Below are 19,002 nucleotides of genomic sequence, written 5' to 3' on the forward strand. Positions count from 1 at the left end.
TGGAGGTCTGCACAAAACCATGGAGGCTGCTGCATTTTGAACAAACTGGAGCTTCCAGATGCTTTTCAAGGGTAGCCCCATGGAGTACAGTGAGTCAAGATGGGAGGTGAGTAGGGCAAGAGTGACTGTGAGTATGGATTGTTGGTCCAGGAAAGGGCATAACTGGCATACAACTCACAGTTGTGCACAGGCCCTCCTGGCCATGACTATATTAAAATCTATGCTATATTAAAATATATTAATATATTAAATAGATATATCGAGCAAAGGAGAGGAGGCACATACCAAACAAATATCTGGTTTATTTACAGAGTAAAGCAATCCAATCTATTATTTACAGAGTGCAATTGCCAAAAGGTTGGTGAATAAACAGATAGCTGTTGAGCTTGTGGTTCCCATTTGTAAATGAACATGGTCAGCTATGATCCGATGAAATTTCAAACAAACAGTAGGAAGAAACTGGATTAGAAAGCTTAAGCTAAGGAAGCAATGCTTATTGAAAAGCACTGTATTCAGCCTCCGGGTCCAATAAGTGGAATGACCCAAAGCAAAAGTGCAAGGTTTGCCACCTCCAGATCCATAGTAAGCTTTGTGTCACCTACTAAGGGGTACATTCTAAAAAATGGGAAGGATTAGGCCGTCTTAGGAGAGGTCTAGGGAACACAAGCAGATGTTTTACTTTTTAGACTAAAGAACAAGGTACTTTGCATGGACTCAAAAACAGCAGATGTGCTGAATAGCTAGTAGATGTGCTTAAAGATGGGGCATTTTAGGAGGTAATAAAGGAGTCAAGGCAATAAATTGGTGGCTGAGAACCCCAACCTGCACAATCACAGTGGGTGCAAGATTCTACATGCAAATGAAATAAACACCTAAGAGGCCTATGATAATTTAAAATAATGTAGGTAAGGGGGCAAGTGAGAATGAAGTGATGAAAGGAGAAAGTGCCAGCTGAGATTTTCCATGCAGTGACCAAAATGTGTTGGACAGTCCTGTACAATTCTGTAAACCTCTAGACAAAATTGTTATTAGCAAGGACAAATGTTCACTGCAAATGGAGCCAATGATGGTTACTTTTTCTTCAAAGAGCCTTTAGGTTTCTTTTCTTTCCCAGATGGCCATGGTTTTTGACCCTTCTCTTCTTTTTTCCCTTTCACGTTGTCTAAATTCTCATAGAGGGTTGGTTCCTCCCTTTGCCTGTATAAGGAGGAAAAGAGCAAAAAAAGGGCAGACAAGGTTCATAGATCATGTTGAATCATTGATGGGCTTGCTATGTGCATGAGCTTCATGAAATTTTTCATGTTTCTCTCTTTCTTGCTTTAAGGAAAAACATGCTGCTTTCTGTTTATCAGATGACCCACAAGAAAACAACAATTAAATATTGGCTTTCAAACCAGTTTATCTGGGGGGTGTTATTATTGTTATTGTTGTTTGGCAATTCACAGTTAATTAGTTTGCATAAATAAACCAAATTTGATTTGATTTACATGAAAAAATAAGGAAGTTATTCCCTAAGGAGAGTGGGGTTGAGATGGGGTGGAAATAAATAAATGAGAGCATCCAGAGTGTGGCCTCAAATTATATTTGAGCTATTCAAATTCTGAGAATATGTGACAGCTTGTTTAAATCCAATTTCGTACCCATTCAGTAGATAGCGGTACCAATTAGTCAAAGGAAGGTGCTTTCTGCTATTTTGAAATATTTTAGCTTCTTCATACATAGAGCAGGTTATGTAGCATTTTTAAAAATAACCTTTCAAAGCAGCATATATATGGCACAACATTATATTGTTGGACTGGGCTTTGGACATCACTCGCTTTCAAATATACACAAGATCAAATTTCAGAATTCTTTCAATTCATCAGATTGCCAAGTTGCTGTTAAAATAACATCAGCAAAGAAGATACTTCAAAGACGACCTGTTAAATACTTCATAGATTCTAAGAGGTTCTGTTAATATTTAGCTAAGAGTGATTCAACTCCTGCAACTTTCATCACTTGGCATTAATTCTAAATTTTAGAGCAACAAGACACAAGTAATCTCTATTGTAGACTGCCATCATGACTCTCTATTTTTTTTTCTCTAATTCTAACTATTTTTTCCCTAAAGGTTAAATCTTTCAATATCTTAGGACATTGTTTCCCAAATTTTGATTCATAGAGATATTTGTTTTCAATAACCCCCGCCAAAAAAATAGAATGTTTCGAAGAGTGGTACACAGTAAGTTTAGGATGGTGTTACGTATGTCACTGATATAGACCAGGAAAGTATCCATGATTCTCAGTTTCTTCTATCCAGTTTAAATTCAACATTGCTGAAACTTGCTTCTAGTTTAGAGTTTGCTCCAGGAAAGAAGAATGTTAATTATCTAATCCCTACCACTTTCAGAACATTGAATTGTCTTTATAAATATTATTGTTTGCTTTGAACAAAGGTCTTACCTGGAAGATTTTCTGGAAATCTTTGGGTGTGAGGTCTTCTGGGCAAGTGGGTAGGTGAGATTCCCGTATTCTGATTCATTTAGTCTTCCTTTCGGAAACTGCAGCACAGAGAAAAGGGGTAAAAGTAAAGCTAGAGCCAGGGGGGAGGGGGTTTTGTTGTTCACTGAGCACTCTCTTACCGTATGGAAGGCAAGGAGCTGAAACTGCCTATGTGCACAGAAGGAAGCTGAAGTCTCCCCTCGCAACCAAAACAAACACCTGCTCTCCCGCCATTTTTTTCTTTTTGTTCCATTCTCCAGCCTGACTGTGAAGGCACTTGAAATCTCTCCTTTGCTGCGACCTGGACTGGCAAGTCTCTTGGTCAAAATCCACTGATTACTGCACAGCCAGTGAAGATGGCAAGGGCTCAGCCAGTGAGGATAAACCAGCTTGGTTCTCCAACCAGTGTGCCTAATGTGGCTGCTAGAAGATGAATGTGCCATAGCTATTGTCCCTTTGCTAGGGAGCAAACTCTCTTGATGGGTGCCATCTGCTTCTCTAGAGGAAAATACAGTCACACACACATACCCGCCCCCAAGGTAACAGAATGGCATTTGCATGCCTCCTTCAATCCATTACCTGCATAATGTCCAGTTTCTTTTTGGTGATCTCTATAAATTGGCATATGGCCATATAGATGAACTTGTATTGAGCTTCAGTCTGCACCATTCCTGAGCGTTGCGACCGGACCATTTGAATGGCCTTTGGAATATCTATATCACAGTCCAGTCCTGGGACACAATGAGAAAGAGAAAGGAGGAATAGGAAAACAGGTTAAAACACACAGAAGCCACTTGGTATTGTGGTTGAAGTGATCTGTTTATGTTCATTACCAGATGAATATTTACTTGATCAGTGATGAATATTTACTTGATCATATTCACTTGATTTACTTAAATGCAGTGTTTGGCTCTAAATGCCTAGAAATAATGATCACCAGAAAGGTAGATATAGCAACTTCCCTGTCATAGCTAATTAAGGATCTTTCTCTGCTTCATCCTGACATGCTCTGCCAACCTCCTTCCTGCTATGTCTCCCTTTTCTGCCTTCTGCATAGAGGTGGATTTGAAGCTGTACAGATGCAGGACATTCATAACAAATTACATTTATTGGTTCATCAGGTATCCTCATAACTCACGTTTGTGATGAAGTTCTTCTTTAATGACCAATCCTTTGTATATCTGCCTTGTAGTAAAAGATGGTTATCTCCTAACCCATCTTGTAGCGATAGAAAGCAGCTGCCATGAGTTAGGGAAAAGTGAGGGAAACTCCCCCAACCCAGCGAGGGTCAAATTAGTGACCAATCGGATTTACAAATGTGGCCACGTGACATGGACTACATTTCCCAGGATACCTTTAACTACATTTACCATGATGCCTTCCCTTTAGGGGACAGCTCATGATTCCTAAGTAACTATCCAATTCCCATAGACTGACTGGGACAGCACACTCCCAGCCCAAAGAGAGAGAGAGAGACAGAGAGACAGAGACTGAGAAAAATGAGACAGAGGCAGAGGCAGAGGCAGAGGCAGAGGCAGAGGCAGAGAGAGAGAGAGAGAGAGAGAGAGAGAGAGAGAGAGAGAGAGAGATCTCCAAGGTCAGATACCCAAACTGGTCTCACCTTTGGTGGAAATCATATCCATAGTCATATCAATAACAATGATGGTCCCAGTGCGACCAATCCCAGCACTGTGGAAAGAGTAAGAAATGGGGATTATGGGCATCAGAGTGCATTCCAGGCACAAAATAGGCACATTTCAATATGTTTATGTCACTTTATGACTGTTCTTCAAACAGCACTGGGGTTGGCCCAAATCTATGTAAACATATTAAAAGCACTATCAAGACCTGAGCCAACAATGACATTCTTGAGAGCAGGATGCACAAATGGAACTAACTCGGGAACAGACAATTTAAATAATGTCTTATATTTTCTTAGAAATAGGCACCAAAATCTAACAAATCTAGAGGGTTGCCACAGAGAAAGTAGTGGCTCTCGTATTCACCAATCTACTGAACCAGTGGGCGCAGAAGCCAAAGCCTTGGTGGTCCAAATGGTACTAATAGGAGTGGAGAGAACAGAATAGACTTGGTGGGTTATGACTAGATTTATCCCCTGACAAGACACTGCTGCAGCATTTCAAATAAAGCCTCAGAAGTATTTATTTATTAATCACACTAATTAGAATTTCTTGAAAATTGTGTGGCAAACAACAGTAATGCAGAATATAAAAAACAATAAGCCAAGAAGAGATCTGTGGTTCTCCTGGGAAAAACAGCCACAATCAGCTTTGCACCAATTCCTCCAAGAAATCCTCCATTCATCCTAATCCAAAGCCTGGGTCAGAGCCAGGGCATTGGGGTCGATTGAAGAGCAGGGTAGGACCATTTCAATCTCTTTCTTCCAGAAGTATCAACAAGGGACTTTCGGCTGATGTTGCGACAAGACCAGAATTAATTTGGAGGTGGAAAATTTAGAGGAAAATAATTAAACTGTATAATTATTGGACTTTTGGCACTAAATAGGCATAAGTAAATGCTGGAATTTTAATGTGTTAAAAAGAAATAATAGCCAATAACTGGAATTAGCGAAATTAATAAAAGTTTTAAAAGGGAAAAGTGAAAAGAAAGGGTGGAACGTGGAAACAGAACTGAGAGTGCCACCTAATGGTACAGGAAAAAAAAATCAGTGACTCTTTGCAAAGTGCTTGGTCTTTTTAAAATTGGAATTTAAAAGGAAATAAGAGGAACTCCACTATAGTAAAATGAAAACCCTGAAAAGTAAAATACTAGAATACTACAAGGGAAAAAGATACATGAAGAAATTGCCTTGGATTATTTGGTGACTTTGGGAAAAAGTTGGAAAAGAAATTAACAGAAAAAACCTGGAAACAAAGACGCTGGTTGAAATAAACTACTAGACATTTGGATTGGATATAACTATTAAAGGGGAGGAAGAAGAAGCATACAAAATGGGAAATTATATGGGGAAATGAGACTGGAACTACAAGGTATGAAGGAAATGATGAAAGAAAGCATGGAAATGTACAGTATTATACTACAAAAATTAGATTGAAGAAGAAGAAAGAGAACCGGGGGGAGTCAAACAAAAAGGAAACCAGCTTTAAACAAGTGGAACAACGAACATTAAAATGGAGAGGGGAGAATTAAAGTTAAAAATTTGAGGTTTGATGTGATAATTAAAGGGGGAATTGTTTGGAAAATTAAACAAAGGAAAAGGAAACAGCAGAAGAGGGAATTACAGAGGAAAGATCGAGAGAGAGAAGAGGACAAAATAAATAATTGTAATAAGAAATGGAGGGAAATATTAAAGGAAAAAAGGGAAAATAAGAGAAAGGATCAGAAAATGAAGGGAGGCAGAAAGCAAACAAGACCAAAAAGAAATTATATAGTCAGGAGGATGAGAGACAATGGGTAGAAGAATAAGGAGGGAGATTCTGCAAGGTAATTTGTTGCGTTATATTAAGAATATGGATTTAAAAATAGATAAGTTTGGAACTGACTTCTTTTTCTTTAAGGAATATTGTTAAACAGGATATAGATTTTATTGAAATAGATATGGAAATTGGAATTTATTATAAGAATATTAATTGATATTTAATAAAGCAACAAATAAAGTTAAAAATGAAGTATGAGAATTGTAATGGAAAGATTAATATCAGTTTCTACAATTAATTGAATAGATTAATATTTTTTGAATATATAGATGATTTATAAGGTAATTGAGAAAAAGAATACCATGCGGAATCTGACTTAAAATATATATGAAATAGGAGAATATTGTTAGAATGTGGTAATTAAAAAAATAACTATACTATGGTAAATTATGAATTAAAGGGAATAAATTGAAGGAATGTATAAGGTAAATAGGTGGCAAGCTCAAATTGACAGTTAAAGGGGACAACTTTTTGAATTATTAGAATAAGGATGAAATTTATTGAATAATGAATGAAATAACAGTATGTGATAAAATTGCAAATGTGACAGATAAAAGCAATATGTGTAATGAATATAGAAATGAAATAAGAATCTTAGATAATATTGTAAAATATGAGAATATTTTAAGAAAAATGAAATAAGTTAAGATATGAACTGGAATTGGATAAAATAAGTGTAATGAATTTAATATTTGAGAATATTTCAAGGAAAACAGAATAAGTAATAATGTGATATGAAATTGAATAAGAAAGATGAATATGTAATTATGGTCACGTTTGTATTGAAATGTAATAATCTGGAACCACATTGTTCACGGAAAGAGATGTTTTTTTAAAATATAAAAATAAAAAAATATTATATATATAAAAAAGAAATGCTAATGATCTGATGGTCATTTTGAAAAATCCTTTCTTAGCAAGCACCTAGAAGCCAAGAGGAACATACGTGCCAAATTTCAAGTTTGTAGGCTTTACAGTTCTGGAGGTTTCGTGATGCTGCATTAGTGATATTTCACTTTTATATATATAGATTAACTTATAAACTCCCAGAAATTTGTCAAGAGGTATTCAAAATAAACAGGTTGCAGAGGGACATAGCTTCCAATGGGTTTATTTACAGTTATTAAAAAAAATCTAATCTAGACAAAAGATTTGACTAAGTCTGAAATATAATATTGTACAAACGATGAACATGTAATTACTAACATGTATAATTTTTTTTATTAATAGAAGAATTAAAGAAGAAGAATGTAAAAGAATATATGATAGTGGACTAAAATCTGGGGTTATAATATACAGATGGAGCAATGGGAAAATATATGGTTAAAAGGACTGAAATTTAATTATGTTATAATCTTAAAGAGGATTTTTATAAGATGATGTACCATAGGGCTATAACTCCAGAGATATCATATTGAATGTATAAAAGCACTTCAAATATATGTTGGAAATGCAAACAACAAGAAAGGACATTTTATCATACTTGGTGGAAAAGATTAGAAAATATGGGATTCAAATAAACATGCTGATTTACAGTACACGATTTCAAAGATTAAGATACCATACTGGAGGGCTTTGTTTTGATCTAAAGGACAAATGGTTGGAAAAAAAATAATGGGAATTTGTTTTTGTTATTTGGCAAAATTTACAATGAAAGAACGGTTGCTGAAGATGATGGAACTCGCTGAGAGGCCTAATGGATTTCTTTGATAAGAGAAAAAAACAATATGTTTATTACTGATGGAACCTCCTTCTTATAGACTTTTTGTGGAAAGCAGAAAAAGAAATGAAAGGCAACAGAATCCTAGGCTGCATCAACAGAGGGACAGAACCAAGATCATGTGAAGATCACATTTGGAATACTGCATTAAGTTTTGGTCACCCTTGTATGTTGAGACTGTATGATATGTTGAGGCTCTAGAAAGAGTGCAGAGAAGAGCAACAAAAATGATTAGGAAACTGGAGGCTAAAACATATGATGAATGGTTGCAAGAACCAGTCCAGATATGTCTAGTCTAATGAAGAGAAGGACTAGGGGTGACATGACAGCAGTGTTCAAATATTTGAGGGGCTGCCACAGAGAGGAGGGAGGCCCTCAACTATTCTCCAAAGCACCTTGGGGCAAGACAAGTAATAATTGGTGGAAGCTTATCAAAGAGAGATCTAACCTAGAACCAAGGAGAAATTTCTTGACAGTGAGAACAATTAACCAATTGCATCCAGAAGTTGCATCCAGAAGTTGTTTAAGTGTTGTATCACTAGAGGTTTTTAAGAACAGCCATTTGTCTGAAATGTTATAGGGTCTCCTGCTTGAGAAGGGGGTTGGTCTAGATCTAGAAGGCCTCCAAGGTGCCTTGCAACTCTGTTATAAATGTGTCATTTATGATTTTGATGATTAGCCATGATAGATTACAGAAAGAAGAATGTGTTGTAGTTTTAGAGAAAGAGGTAAATGTATAATTATACTTGTAGCTGCTATAAAGATCAGAAGTCATGATTCTTATCTTCTTTTAAAAAACATTTAAAAAGAAGATAATCTTTAAAACATGGTCAGTTTTGCTGGATAAATTAAAATTTCCAGTAACATGCAGAGTTTTCTTTGTGGTATATTTCACAATATGCCCTCAATTAGCAGCAGATCACTCACCTGCAGTGCACTACGATGGGTCCAGCTCCTGGGACACTGTCTTGCATCCGATTGATTTCATCTAGGAAGTTGAGAACTCCTCCAGGCTCACTGGGCACTCCGTGGTCTGGCCAGCTCAGGAACTGGTAATGCCAGATGTCTCTCACAGCCTCACTCTAATATGTCAATACAAAAGCACACCCTTATGTCTGTTATTTTTTTTCTTCTATTCTGTGCTGTTCCTACTCTTCGGTCTTTCGGTGTAACCAAAAAACACACCCACAAAGCTCCCGATATTGACAAGGTTTTTTTTTCCTGCCAATCAGCCAGCCAAAAACTTCAGGAGGACAAAGAAGACTTCCTCTGCCCAAAGTCCCATTAAGGAACAGATGTTCCAGCCCTTGTATATTTGGACTCAATGCATGGGCTTAATAATGATTTATTTATTGCCATTAACCACGGGTTCATCTAATACTGTATTTCAAATGTTATACCAGGTTCTGTGTTAAAGCTTTGGACCAAATAAAGTGCCCAAGAGCAAAATAAATAAAAAAGGGTGTCTTGAGATACATTTCCCCCAAAACTGGCAGAATATTCCTGCAAAAGGACAGTGCTTGCAATCTTGATGAAGTTGTGCCAAAGTGTTCTGAATGAAGCATGCTCAATTTTTAAACAACACTAGAAGATGCTAGGAAGAGGAATAAATGTTAAACATCCAGCTGGGATTTGTAACACTGAAAAATGGATCTTGTATTAAGCTGGAGGTGGAACCAAGGGAAAAATAATATTTTTCCCTGCTACCTTGTATTGTTCACTTGCATGCACAGATCAATTTTGCTTCATTTTTTTCTGACTTTTAAAATGATCCTTTTCTATTTTCCTCAAATGATATTCCTTATTTTCAAGGAAAATATTTAAATAGTTTTTAAAATATAGTTACAGGACTTTCATCACATGTATCATGCAGCTCTTTCATGAATACCATGCAGCTCATTAAGCGTTGAGTTTTTGATGCTCCCTGAAGCTATTGTTTTCTTGCAGATATTTCATTATCAGGGTAGGTAATATCATCAATGAGAGAGGGAGAGTGGGGTTTGCTGGTTCTTTATATACAGCAGGTTTCCTTCTTAATGGCTCCTTCATTAGAGGACACTCCTCTGCTGCTGTTTCCTGCTTCTCTAGGTGTTAGCTGCTGGAGGGGATGTGGTCTAGACTGAACTGTCACCCCTCTATTACATTGTCTTGCCCAGTTGTAAGGTGATAAATGCAAAACTCCCCATCTGTGCACTGCCTGTTTCTGCACTTACATACACCTTCTTGTTAACCCTGCCCATTTGATTTCCACCTGCTTCTTTATGCATCCAAAGAACCCACAAAATGAGCAGATTCAGTCAGCAATGGCTGAAGAAGATATGCTTTCTTTAGATCTTTACATTTTCATGTTCTCTTCTCTCTCCTCTTTAATATAATTCTCCAAGGAGGAAAAGCAGGGCACTTGGCCCCAGTGAGGCTGCTTGGAGTTCTACTCCATTGTCCAGTTGGACTGAAAGGAATTATGCCTCCCATCAGAGCAGAGGTTTTTTTTTCCTTTGTGGTGGTGTTCTTTTTTACTGAAAAGTTACTAAGGTTGGGAGAAAGATGAGACATAGGAGTATTATTTCTCTCCTCAGTAGTGACTTCCCTTTCACATTCGTCTCAGCATATGATATGGCAGTGGATGCCATGTTACACTGTAGACAAACTAATTCTGCTACTGGGGTTTAAGGAGAAAGAGGTGGCTTCCCAGGAGATGCTGCTTCTGCCCAAAATGAAGCCTTTTCATCCCTCTGTTGATATAGCTTCAACCTGGAAATAAGGAGAAATTTTCTGACAGTGAGAACCAGTGATGAGATTCAATTTTTTTTTACTAGCAGTTCTGCGGGTGTGGCTTGCTGGGCGTATCATGGCTTGGTGGGCATGGCTTGGTGGGCGTGGCAGGGGAAGGATACTGCAAAATCTCCATTCCCTCTCCACTCCTGGGGGAAAGTTACTGCAAAATCCCCATTCCTTCCCCACCCAACTAACCTGCTGTCAGCCTTCAAGATCTTCTACTATTGCTTTGCATCTTTTGGCTGCCATAAGTAACGGGGGGAGGAGGGGGTAAAGTCTGGGAAGCGAGCTGGAGGTGCTACATTCTAGTGTTGTAAAAATGAGGAGTGGGGGAGTATAAATTCCTGTTTAGGTTTCTATTTCTCGCTTAGCTTTCTTTTCTCTGCGCAGCTGCAAACCTTTATCAAAATATGCCAAGGCCAATGGACAGAGGCCTCATCATCACCTGAAGATGTCCACATGATCATATTCACAACTTTTAATTGGAAGAATCATTTGAACTATTGGGGGTGGGAACATTTCCATCACTTTGTATAAGTGATTTGCACGCCTAATTTCTCAGATTCAGAATTCTATGGTTGCCACCACTTCATATTCAGTAAAAGATATCTTTTCTCTAATCTAAGGAATCTAAGTATTTCTTTCTTGAATTCCGAATGGAGCACCATCTGACACCTGCTTTCCAGCTTCAGTCTTCTTTGCAGGGCAACAAGAAAAGACCCAGCCAATCAGCTGGAACTCGGGAGGCAGAGAATAGATGGGGGCAGAGCCAGTCAGAGGTGGTATTTGCCGGTTCTGCAAACTACTCAAAATTTCAGCTACCGGTTCTCCAGAACTGGTTAGAACCTACTGAATACCACCTCTGGTGAGAACAATCAACCAATGGAACAGCTTGCCTTTGGAAGTTGTGGGAGTTTCATCATTTGAGACTTTCAAGAAGAGACTGGACTGCCATCTATCAAAAATGGTGTAGGGTCTGCTTGGGTGGACGGTTGGACTTGATGATCTACAAGGTCCCTTCCAACTCTGTTAATCTGTAAAACTCTGTAGCTAAGAGTTCTTCCAGATGACCTATTAGGGATGTGGGTATAGCTTTCTGGGCTATGTCTCCGTTCTTCTGAGCTCCTGTCTACATTAGGATCCACCATAACCCAAACCCTAGCAAATATTTGTCAGTATATTCGGCCCTTGCAAATAGGTGGGGGTGGGGGGAGGGAAGGAAGGAAACCTCTAGGAAAGTTTGCACTGAGATGCCAAACACCATTGAGAATGAATGCTTTCAATCAATGGCTGGAAGAAGATCAAGAGATGTCCATTCAGCCAAGGTCTTTCGTGTGAAATCATCATCAAAAAAAGGACTCCTATTCAGACTAGCTCAAAGGATGGCAGACCAAACTTGTGGGGGGAAACAGTATTATAACGCTCCTTTTCATTTGTTAATTCCCACCACGGTTTGAAGTCAAAGTTGGGTGGGTGAGGAAAATGCTCTAAGTCTTCAGGTACTCACATTATTGATTGGTGAAAGCCGAAGTTGTCGGAGTTTATAATCTATCGCCTCACGATCTCCAACATTTTCCACAATATATGGTCCGTACTCTTTGCTGCTTCCTACTTCTGGCCAGTAGGGGACACATTTATTCTATTAGGAAACCAGAAAAAGGTAAGGGAGAGGGACTGAAAGAGCACCACTGGAACTTTATTTAAATTTAGATCTTTGTTCAAAGCAGTTAAACAAGTTTACTGGTTTCTCCTTAAGTGCAACCTTGAAGCAGTTTTTAGGGTAGCCAAAGTGATTTTAGTGGAAGTCCAGTTCAATGTTAAGGGAAGAATTATGATGAAGCATATCTCTGTCCTGCTTGGTCTTCTCCCTGAATTTTTCTCATCAGTACAGATTCTTTATGCTGAGCTAATGTTTTTGGAAATTAGCAACATCTCCCACCCTCCCTCCATCCATCCCTCTCTCTCTCCCTCTCTTTTCTTTCTCTGTCTGTCTATCTCTCTATCTCTACATCCATCCATATCTATCTGTCTGTCTGTCTGTCTGCTTACTTACCCGTCCTTTTTCCACTTCCCGAGTGGTCATCACAATGATGCGTGAATTTTCTTGCCATATCATCTGCCAGAAATCATTAACGGTGGCATCCAGGCAACCTTGGCTGGCAATATAGGTTTTACTGCATTCCTCTGGACTGAACAGTTCATTCTGCCAAGAAATAAAGAGATGAGATTTAAAAAAACCTCAAGAAATAAATTCCCATCCCTTCTTTTCTCCAGATATTATAGGGTAAACTAATCCTCACCTTGATGTAGTTGGCATTGATATAATCTGATCCAGGCACATTCACATCTCTGTCTTGAAGAATAACTCTGGAGTGGTCAACTGGAACATCAGACAAGCAACATGTCACTGAAGAATCACACCATTTGTGAAAGGGACTTTAGTAAATTTTTTAGATACAAATGGCAGGAGACAGTTTTTATTTCCTATGACCCATTTGAAGCATCTGAAACACAGTGCTGAAATTTTTATTTCCAAAATAGCACTGGCAAATACTCTGACTTCAATAACACTTAGAATGCAAGATTTTGTAATTCCGTTCCTCTACTTCTTTCATTTCAAGGAGATTCTAACATCGTGTAGAAAAGACCAGAGGTAATGTGTCTTTCCTTCTCCATCCAGGGAAGGAGAGAGGATAGAAAAAAAAGCCCTCAGCAGGCAGCCTGTGGCCTGACTCAGCAGTGAGCAAAAAGAACAGCAGTTAAACAAAGCTGGTATACCAAAGAAAGCCACTGTAGCCACAAGACTCTGATGACTTCACAGCTGAAGAGGTGGGGAGGAAACTGGAGAACCATAGTCCTGGGAAAGAGAGACTGGCAGGAGTTACTCTCATGAGAAATAGGTTACTCACCAACCCCATGGAAGAAACTCAAAGTGCTCGAATTGTGTTATTTCTCCTCCCTCTCTAATTTTACTCACATTCCATTAACTTTCTCCCATTTATCTTAACATTAGTTTATTTTAGATTTTAATATATAGTCTTAGATTTAATATATAGATAGATAGATAGATTTAATTGTTTAAAAGCATTTGCCAGTTTTATATTATTTTATTCTGCTTTGCAGCGTTTTTTCATTCTCAAGTCAAATTTTATAAAAAAGATTAAATAATTTTGCTAATTACCCAAAGTTGCTTAAACTGAAAAGGTTTTCCTTTGAGTGCTTGGGCATCCAAGCTGGAAGAAAATTAATTTGACTATCCATCAGAAATCATAGATAGAAAAGCTAGTTCATAAGGCAATATATAATATAAAGCAATGGGGTGGCACAAAGTTCTGTCTTAGGCCCAGTACTCTTCAATATCTTCATTAACAACTTAGATGAGGGAATAAAGGTGAACTTACCAAATTTGGAGATGATACTAAGCTGGCAGGAATAGCTAATACCCAAGAAGATAGGCTCAAGATCCAGATGGATCTTGACAGACTACAACACTGGGCCTATCTAACAGAATGAAATTCAGTATAGAGAAAAGTAAAGTCCTTAGGCCAGAAAAACCAAAAGTACACATATCGACTGGGTGAAACCTGGCTCAATTGCAGTAACTGTGAGAGGGATCTTGGACTCTTAGTGGACAACCAACTAAATATGAGCCAGCAGTGTGCAGCAGCAGCCAAAAAAGCAAATGCAATCCTAAGTTGCAATAACAGAGGGATACAATCGAGATCAAGTGAGGTACTAATACCACTCTATAAAGCCTTAATAAAACCACACCTAGAGTACTGCATCCAGTTTTGGTCACCACATTATAAAAAAGATGTTGAGACTCTAGAAAAAGTACAGAGAAGAGCCACCAGGATGATTAGGGGACTGAAGGTTAAAACATACAAGGAACAGTTGCAGCAACTGGGCATGGCTAGTCTAGTGAAGAGAAGGACCAGGGGAGACATGATAGCAGTCTTCCAATATTTGAGAGGCTGCCACAGAGAGGAAGGGGTCAAGCTATTTTCTAAAGCGCCTGTAGGCCAGACAAAGAATAATGGATGGAAACTGAACAAGGAGAGATTTAACCTGGAAACAAGGAGAAACTTTCTGTCAGTGAAAACAATCAACCAATGGAACAGCTTGCTCTCGGAAGTTGTGGGAGCTCCATCACTTGAGATTTTGAAGAAGAGATTGGGCTGCCATTTATCAGAAATGGTGTATGGTCTCCCGCTTGGGAGGGGGGACTAGATGACCTATAAGGTCCCTTTCAACTCTGATTATCTGTTATATCTATGAAAGGTTGTTCAGCATGCAATAAACCAGACTTTTGCTTCTATGCTGACTGTGTATTTTTATGGAATTGTTTGTTTTGAAAAACAGAGATACAGTTGTAATATTTCAACTGCAGGAGGAAGAGTATTTACATGCATGTAATACAATCAGATAATACCTCAGTTATCTGATTGTATTACATGCATAGGCTAAGCAAGGTTGAACACCAAACTCACAGGGCAAGATATTCTTATAACGGTTCTTGCTCTTATTTTCTGGTCTTTGACCCTCGTGTCGATCATACAAATTCTTCGTTTCTTGTTTCTGTAGGCTCTGAAGGAAGAAATGATGAGAAGTTTTAGTAGTGCAGATGTAGCTGACAGCTAAAGAAAAGAGGCACATCTATATTTAAAAAAGAGATGGAAAAAAATAAATCTTCAAATATTAAAATTGTTCAATTAGTGGATGTATTGTATTTCACAATTGCTATATCACTATTGATTACGTCCCCGTTGGCTAAGGCCACCTCACATCAGGAAAGTATGGGGAATTATGCTTTCTATGATAAGGAAATGAATTTCTGCTTGAGACATCCTTGGTCTGAGTCCTAATTTTTTCTACAACTGTATTGCGGGTAAGGAAATTTTGGCTTTCAGGTGTTGGTGAATTACAGCTACCTACAGCCATCTTCACTGGGGCTCCTAGGGGGTCCAGAAATGGTGGATGAACCTTTGGATTGCAGCATTGAATCCCAAGGCTAAAAGACAAAGAATAGGTCACTGCAGAAAACTCTACTCACATCAAATTCCTCCCAGAAACCACCTTTGTTTGCCTCTTCTGTTTGACTCCTCCTTTTGAGCATTTCCACTCTGTTTTCAATGTCAGCTGCATTCACTCGAGTGGCATTGAAAGGCTTGGAGAGGGGGAAGGGGGAATGAAATGAAAGAAGAGAAAGAAAAATGGAATGTTGAGACAGAGAGTAAGAGCAACAAGGTGCCCATGATATTTCCCTTGTCAATTTCACGTGTCGTGGGTCAGATTCTAATCAAATTTAATGTTGTTAGTATCTTTTCTTAAATTTATAAAACAAATAAATACTACGAAACTAGCAGATTATAGGCAAAGCATCAGCTTCTGAGATGAGTTATATTTCCAAGAATATCTCTGAAACCTGCAGATGGTCTCTAACTTCCTTAGAAACTAAGTAAGATCCATAGTTGCAGCTATCCTCGAATTTTGTTTGCAAATGTGATAAATGTCCAGACAGACCAAGATTGCAAGAACCATTGGATATCACGAAGGAAGATAAAGAGAGTTGTAGGGATCAATCACTTTTCCCAATCTGACTCTGGGAAAATGGACATTTTATAGTTGGACATACTGACTAAGTCACCATATGCATTTTGTTCCAAATTTTGACAACAAAGAACTTGGGAAAAATTCTAGGTTTACACTGTTCATGTCACTCTAAGTATAGTTTTAGTCATGCTTTATTGAATAAGTTACAATGGCTGGGGTCATAAATTCTACTAAACTATAAGCCACAATGACTGACTGTGTAGAACTTGTAAAACCAAAATCAAACAAATCACATTGCTATCTTATTCTTGTGCAAATCTAACTTGTTTCTCTGTACAGGATGTTAAGGCTAACTATTAAAGCAAAACTAGAATCTGAGAAAAGTAGTTGATGAATGAAAAAAATCAAGGACATGAAGTTAAGATTTATGGATGTATCTGATGCTAAATTTCAGTGTGGTTTGGAAGTCATTAATTTAACTTGTACATGCACACCTTATTAGCACAGCTGGCTTTGTGATTATCATGAACAGATTGTCTTCAATTTTGAGACTGTTAAATAATATTATTGATGCTAATAATATGACATTTATACACACACATAATGCATAATATCTTTCTACAAGCTGTATTAGGCAACATAATGAAATTTACCTTTTGAATAATTCAGAGATAAGTTTGATAAGTAATAGCTTATATACCTGTCTCAAGTATACATAAAATCCAGATGCTTCCTCAATTCCTGTCTTCTTAAAATGTTCCACTAAGTCAGTCAAACTGTGGAATCTTGCTGCACCCCCAATTGTGTACTGTCCTTTCTAGAAAAATGGAGAACACAAAAGCATTATTATTCCAGTCCCTCATATATGTAGGTGCCTTTCTGCCTATACATACACGCACTTAATCTTACTGCTATATTTTATTTTTTACTATTATCTTTTCAATCCTGTGGAAAGCTAATCATCACAACCACTTTAATTAAAACAATTAAATATTTTATTCACATTTTGTCTCTGGTTATGAATCAATAATGTAATCATCTCTTTATGCAAATGTATTTTAGACAAAATATTGGATAATTAAAATGTTGGTCTCTTAAGATTATGGGTTTTTTTTGCTTTTTGGAGCGGGAGGGGCGTGATTCTGCAAAGCATTCCAATGAGAAACCAAAGGCTTGGTACAGCAGCTTCAAAGGGCATCCATCCAGGCAAAGGTACTTGTGGATACATACTGATAATCTCATAAATTCCATACAGAGCATGTCTGGGACAACCTCTGAACAGTCATGTATGCCTTCTACAAGGCACAGCTACTTTAACACTTCCATTTTGAGGATGAAGTTTTTGCTCCAACACATTGACTCTGCACAGACTCCTTTTAAATGTTTTTAATAGCTCTTGAAATTTCAGACTCCCTCTTTGTTTGTTCTTCTTTTGCATGATTTTTTAATGTTTTGTTGATGGGCACCTCTATCATGGCAAGCTCTTAAATGTCCCTGTTAGAGGAAACCACAGGGGAACAGGTGGTAAACTCCCTGCTTCTCCCATCCCTGCTACTAAGGAAAGCCTAATGAAAACTAATGAATACCAATCCCTGAGCAAAGGAACAAACTTCCTTTCCTTTGAGGCTAAATAAAAAGGGAAAAAGACTTCAGGAAAATTTCATTCTTTGAATCTCTTCAGGAGCAGTAGTTGGCTGCTGGGAAGGAAAAGAAGGAATCTTAAGCCCAGTCCAAGCTGAGGTGAAATCTTCCAAGGCCCAGTATAAATACAATCTAATCCAGGTTTCTATGAGCAATGGCTATTAGAAAGAAGTACTGTGTGAGGGTTGCTTTTATTTTGTGTGTCCACAAGGCAAAGAGCCAGTTTCTTTCCAAGCTATTCTTCCTTAGGACCTAATTTTCATATTGTGCCTTTGTTTATCCAACATCTCCTGAGATTTAATACAACCTAAACCAAATACACATCAATGTTTTCTTTTCTAGAAAACAATGCTCTTGTATGTTCCTAATAAAAGCTCAATACTATTCAAAATATTCATTTTTTGAGTTACTTCAGAATTTTAAACTGATATAGTAGTATGATTCAGGAGATCTAGAGGATTGGATGAATTGCTTATCCCTTTTTCTCCAGACACTACAGAAAAATAATAATGAAAGATTTCAGGGTTCTTTTTTATCTCCGGTGTTACTTAACATCTATATCAAACCACTAAGAAGGATTCTTTGAAAGTCTGGAGCTAGTTGTCTGTCTGTCAAGCCCACTTTAGTTAGGCTTAGTATATATTCTTTTTCTTACTTTCTCTGTGGCAGTCATGGGGGGAAGGGTTTCGGGCTTGACACATTCCTAAGGGGGGAGGAGTAGAGAGAGTTGTTTTGGCTAGGTGATTCTTCTTCCCATGGGAAAACGAGCTGTCCGTGCTTAGGCCCCTTGAGGTGGAGATTTATGACATCAAGCAACGTTGAATTACTTCTATTGGAGAATATGACTTTTAATATTGTGGGGTAATTCCGGGTTGTGTCAGATCCGGAATTACCATGGACTTTGCCAATTTGATGCTTTCCTAAATAAAAGAAATAGTCTTGGAAGATGGACTTTGTTCTTTTCTTTTTAAATGGGTTTCATCACTTGGAAACCTGACATTGTCATTATTAATGTAGTACTTATATGTAAGGGGCTGCCACAAAGAAGAGAGGGTCAATCTATTTTTCAAGGCAGGATAAGAACCAATGGATGGAAACTAATCAAGGAGAGAACCAACCTAAAACTAGGGGAAATTTTCTGATAGAACAATTAATCAGTGGAATGGCTTGCCTCCAGAAGTTGTGGAAGCTCCATCACCGGAGATTTTAATAAAAGGTTGGACAGCCATTTGTTTGGAATACTTGAGTAGGTGGTTGGACTAAATGAAGTGCAAGATTCTGTTATTCTGTTACTTAATTATCCATTCCTTTTCTGTGATTTGGGGGGGGGGGGAGGTTTACAGTGAGCAGGGAATTTGACATAGACAGAACTGA

General features: G+C 37.9%; 1 protein-coding gene across 8 annotated transcripts in view; it reads right to left on the minus strand.

Moving 5' to 3' along the window:
• Positions 1-284: 284 nt before the first annotated feature.
• PTPN6 (protein tyrosine phosphatase non-receptor type 6) overlaps positions 285-19,002 on the minus strand; it is a 36,218-nt gene continuing 17,500 nt past the window's right edge. For all 8 annotated transcript variants that reach the window (XM_026713215.2, XM_087923007.1, XM_087923005.1 and 5 more), the window contains 11 exons: positions 16,688-16,804; positions 15,488-15,601; positions 14,925-15,021; positions 12,735-12,814; positions 12,488-12,637; positions 11,942-12,073; positions 8,587-8,741; positions 4,103-4,170; positions 3,061-3,212; positions 2,443-2,540; positions 285-1,197 (listed from right to left, as the gene is read on the minus strand). In XM_026713215.2, the coding sequence (XP_026569000.1) occupies positions 1,071-1,197; positions 2,443-2,540; positions 3,061-3,212; positions 4,103-4,170; positions 8,587-8,741; positions 11,942-12,073; positions 12,488-12,637; positions 12,735-12,814; positions 14,925-15,021; positions 15,488-15,601; positions 16,688-16,804 (1,290 nt within the window). In that variant the 3' untranslated portion in view covers positions 285-1,070. The remainder of the gene's footprint in view (positions 1,198-2,442; positions 2,541-3,060; positions 3,213-4,102; positions 4,171-8,586; positions 8,742-11,941; positions 12,074-12,487; positions 12,638-12,734; positions 12,815-14,924; positions 15,022-15,487; positions 15,602-16,687; positions 16,805-19,002) is intronic.

Source organism: Pseudonaja textilis, chromosome 2 (genome assembly GCF_049901715.1).
Source record: "Pseudonaja textilis isolate UNSWEBS1 chromosome 2, rPseTex1.2, whole genome shotgun sequence".
Taxonomy (NCBI): Eukaryota; Metazoa; Chordata; class Lepidosauria; order Squamata; family Elapidae; genus Pseudonaja; species Pseudonaja textilis.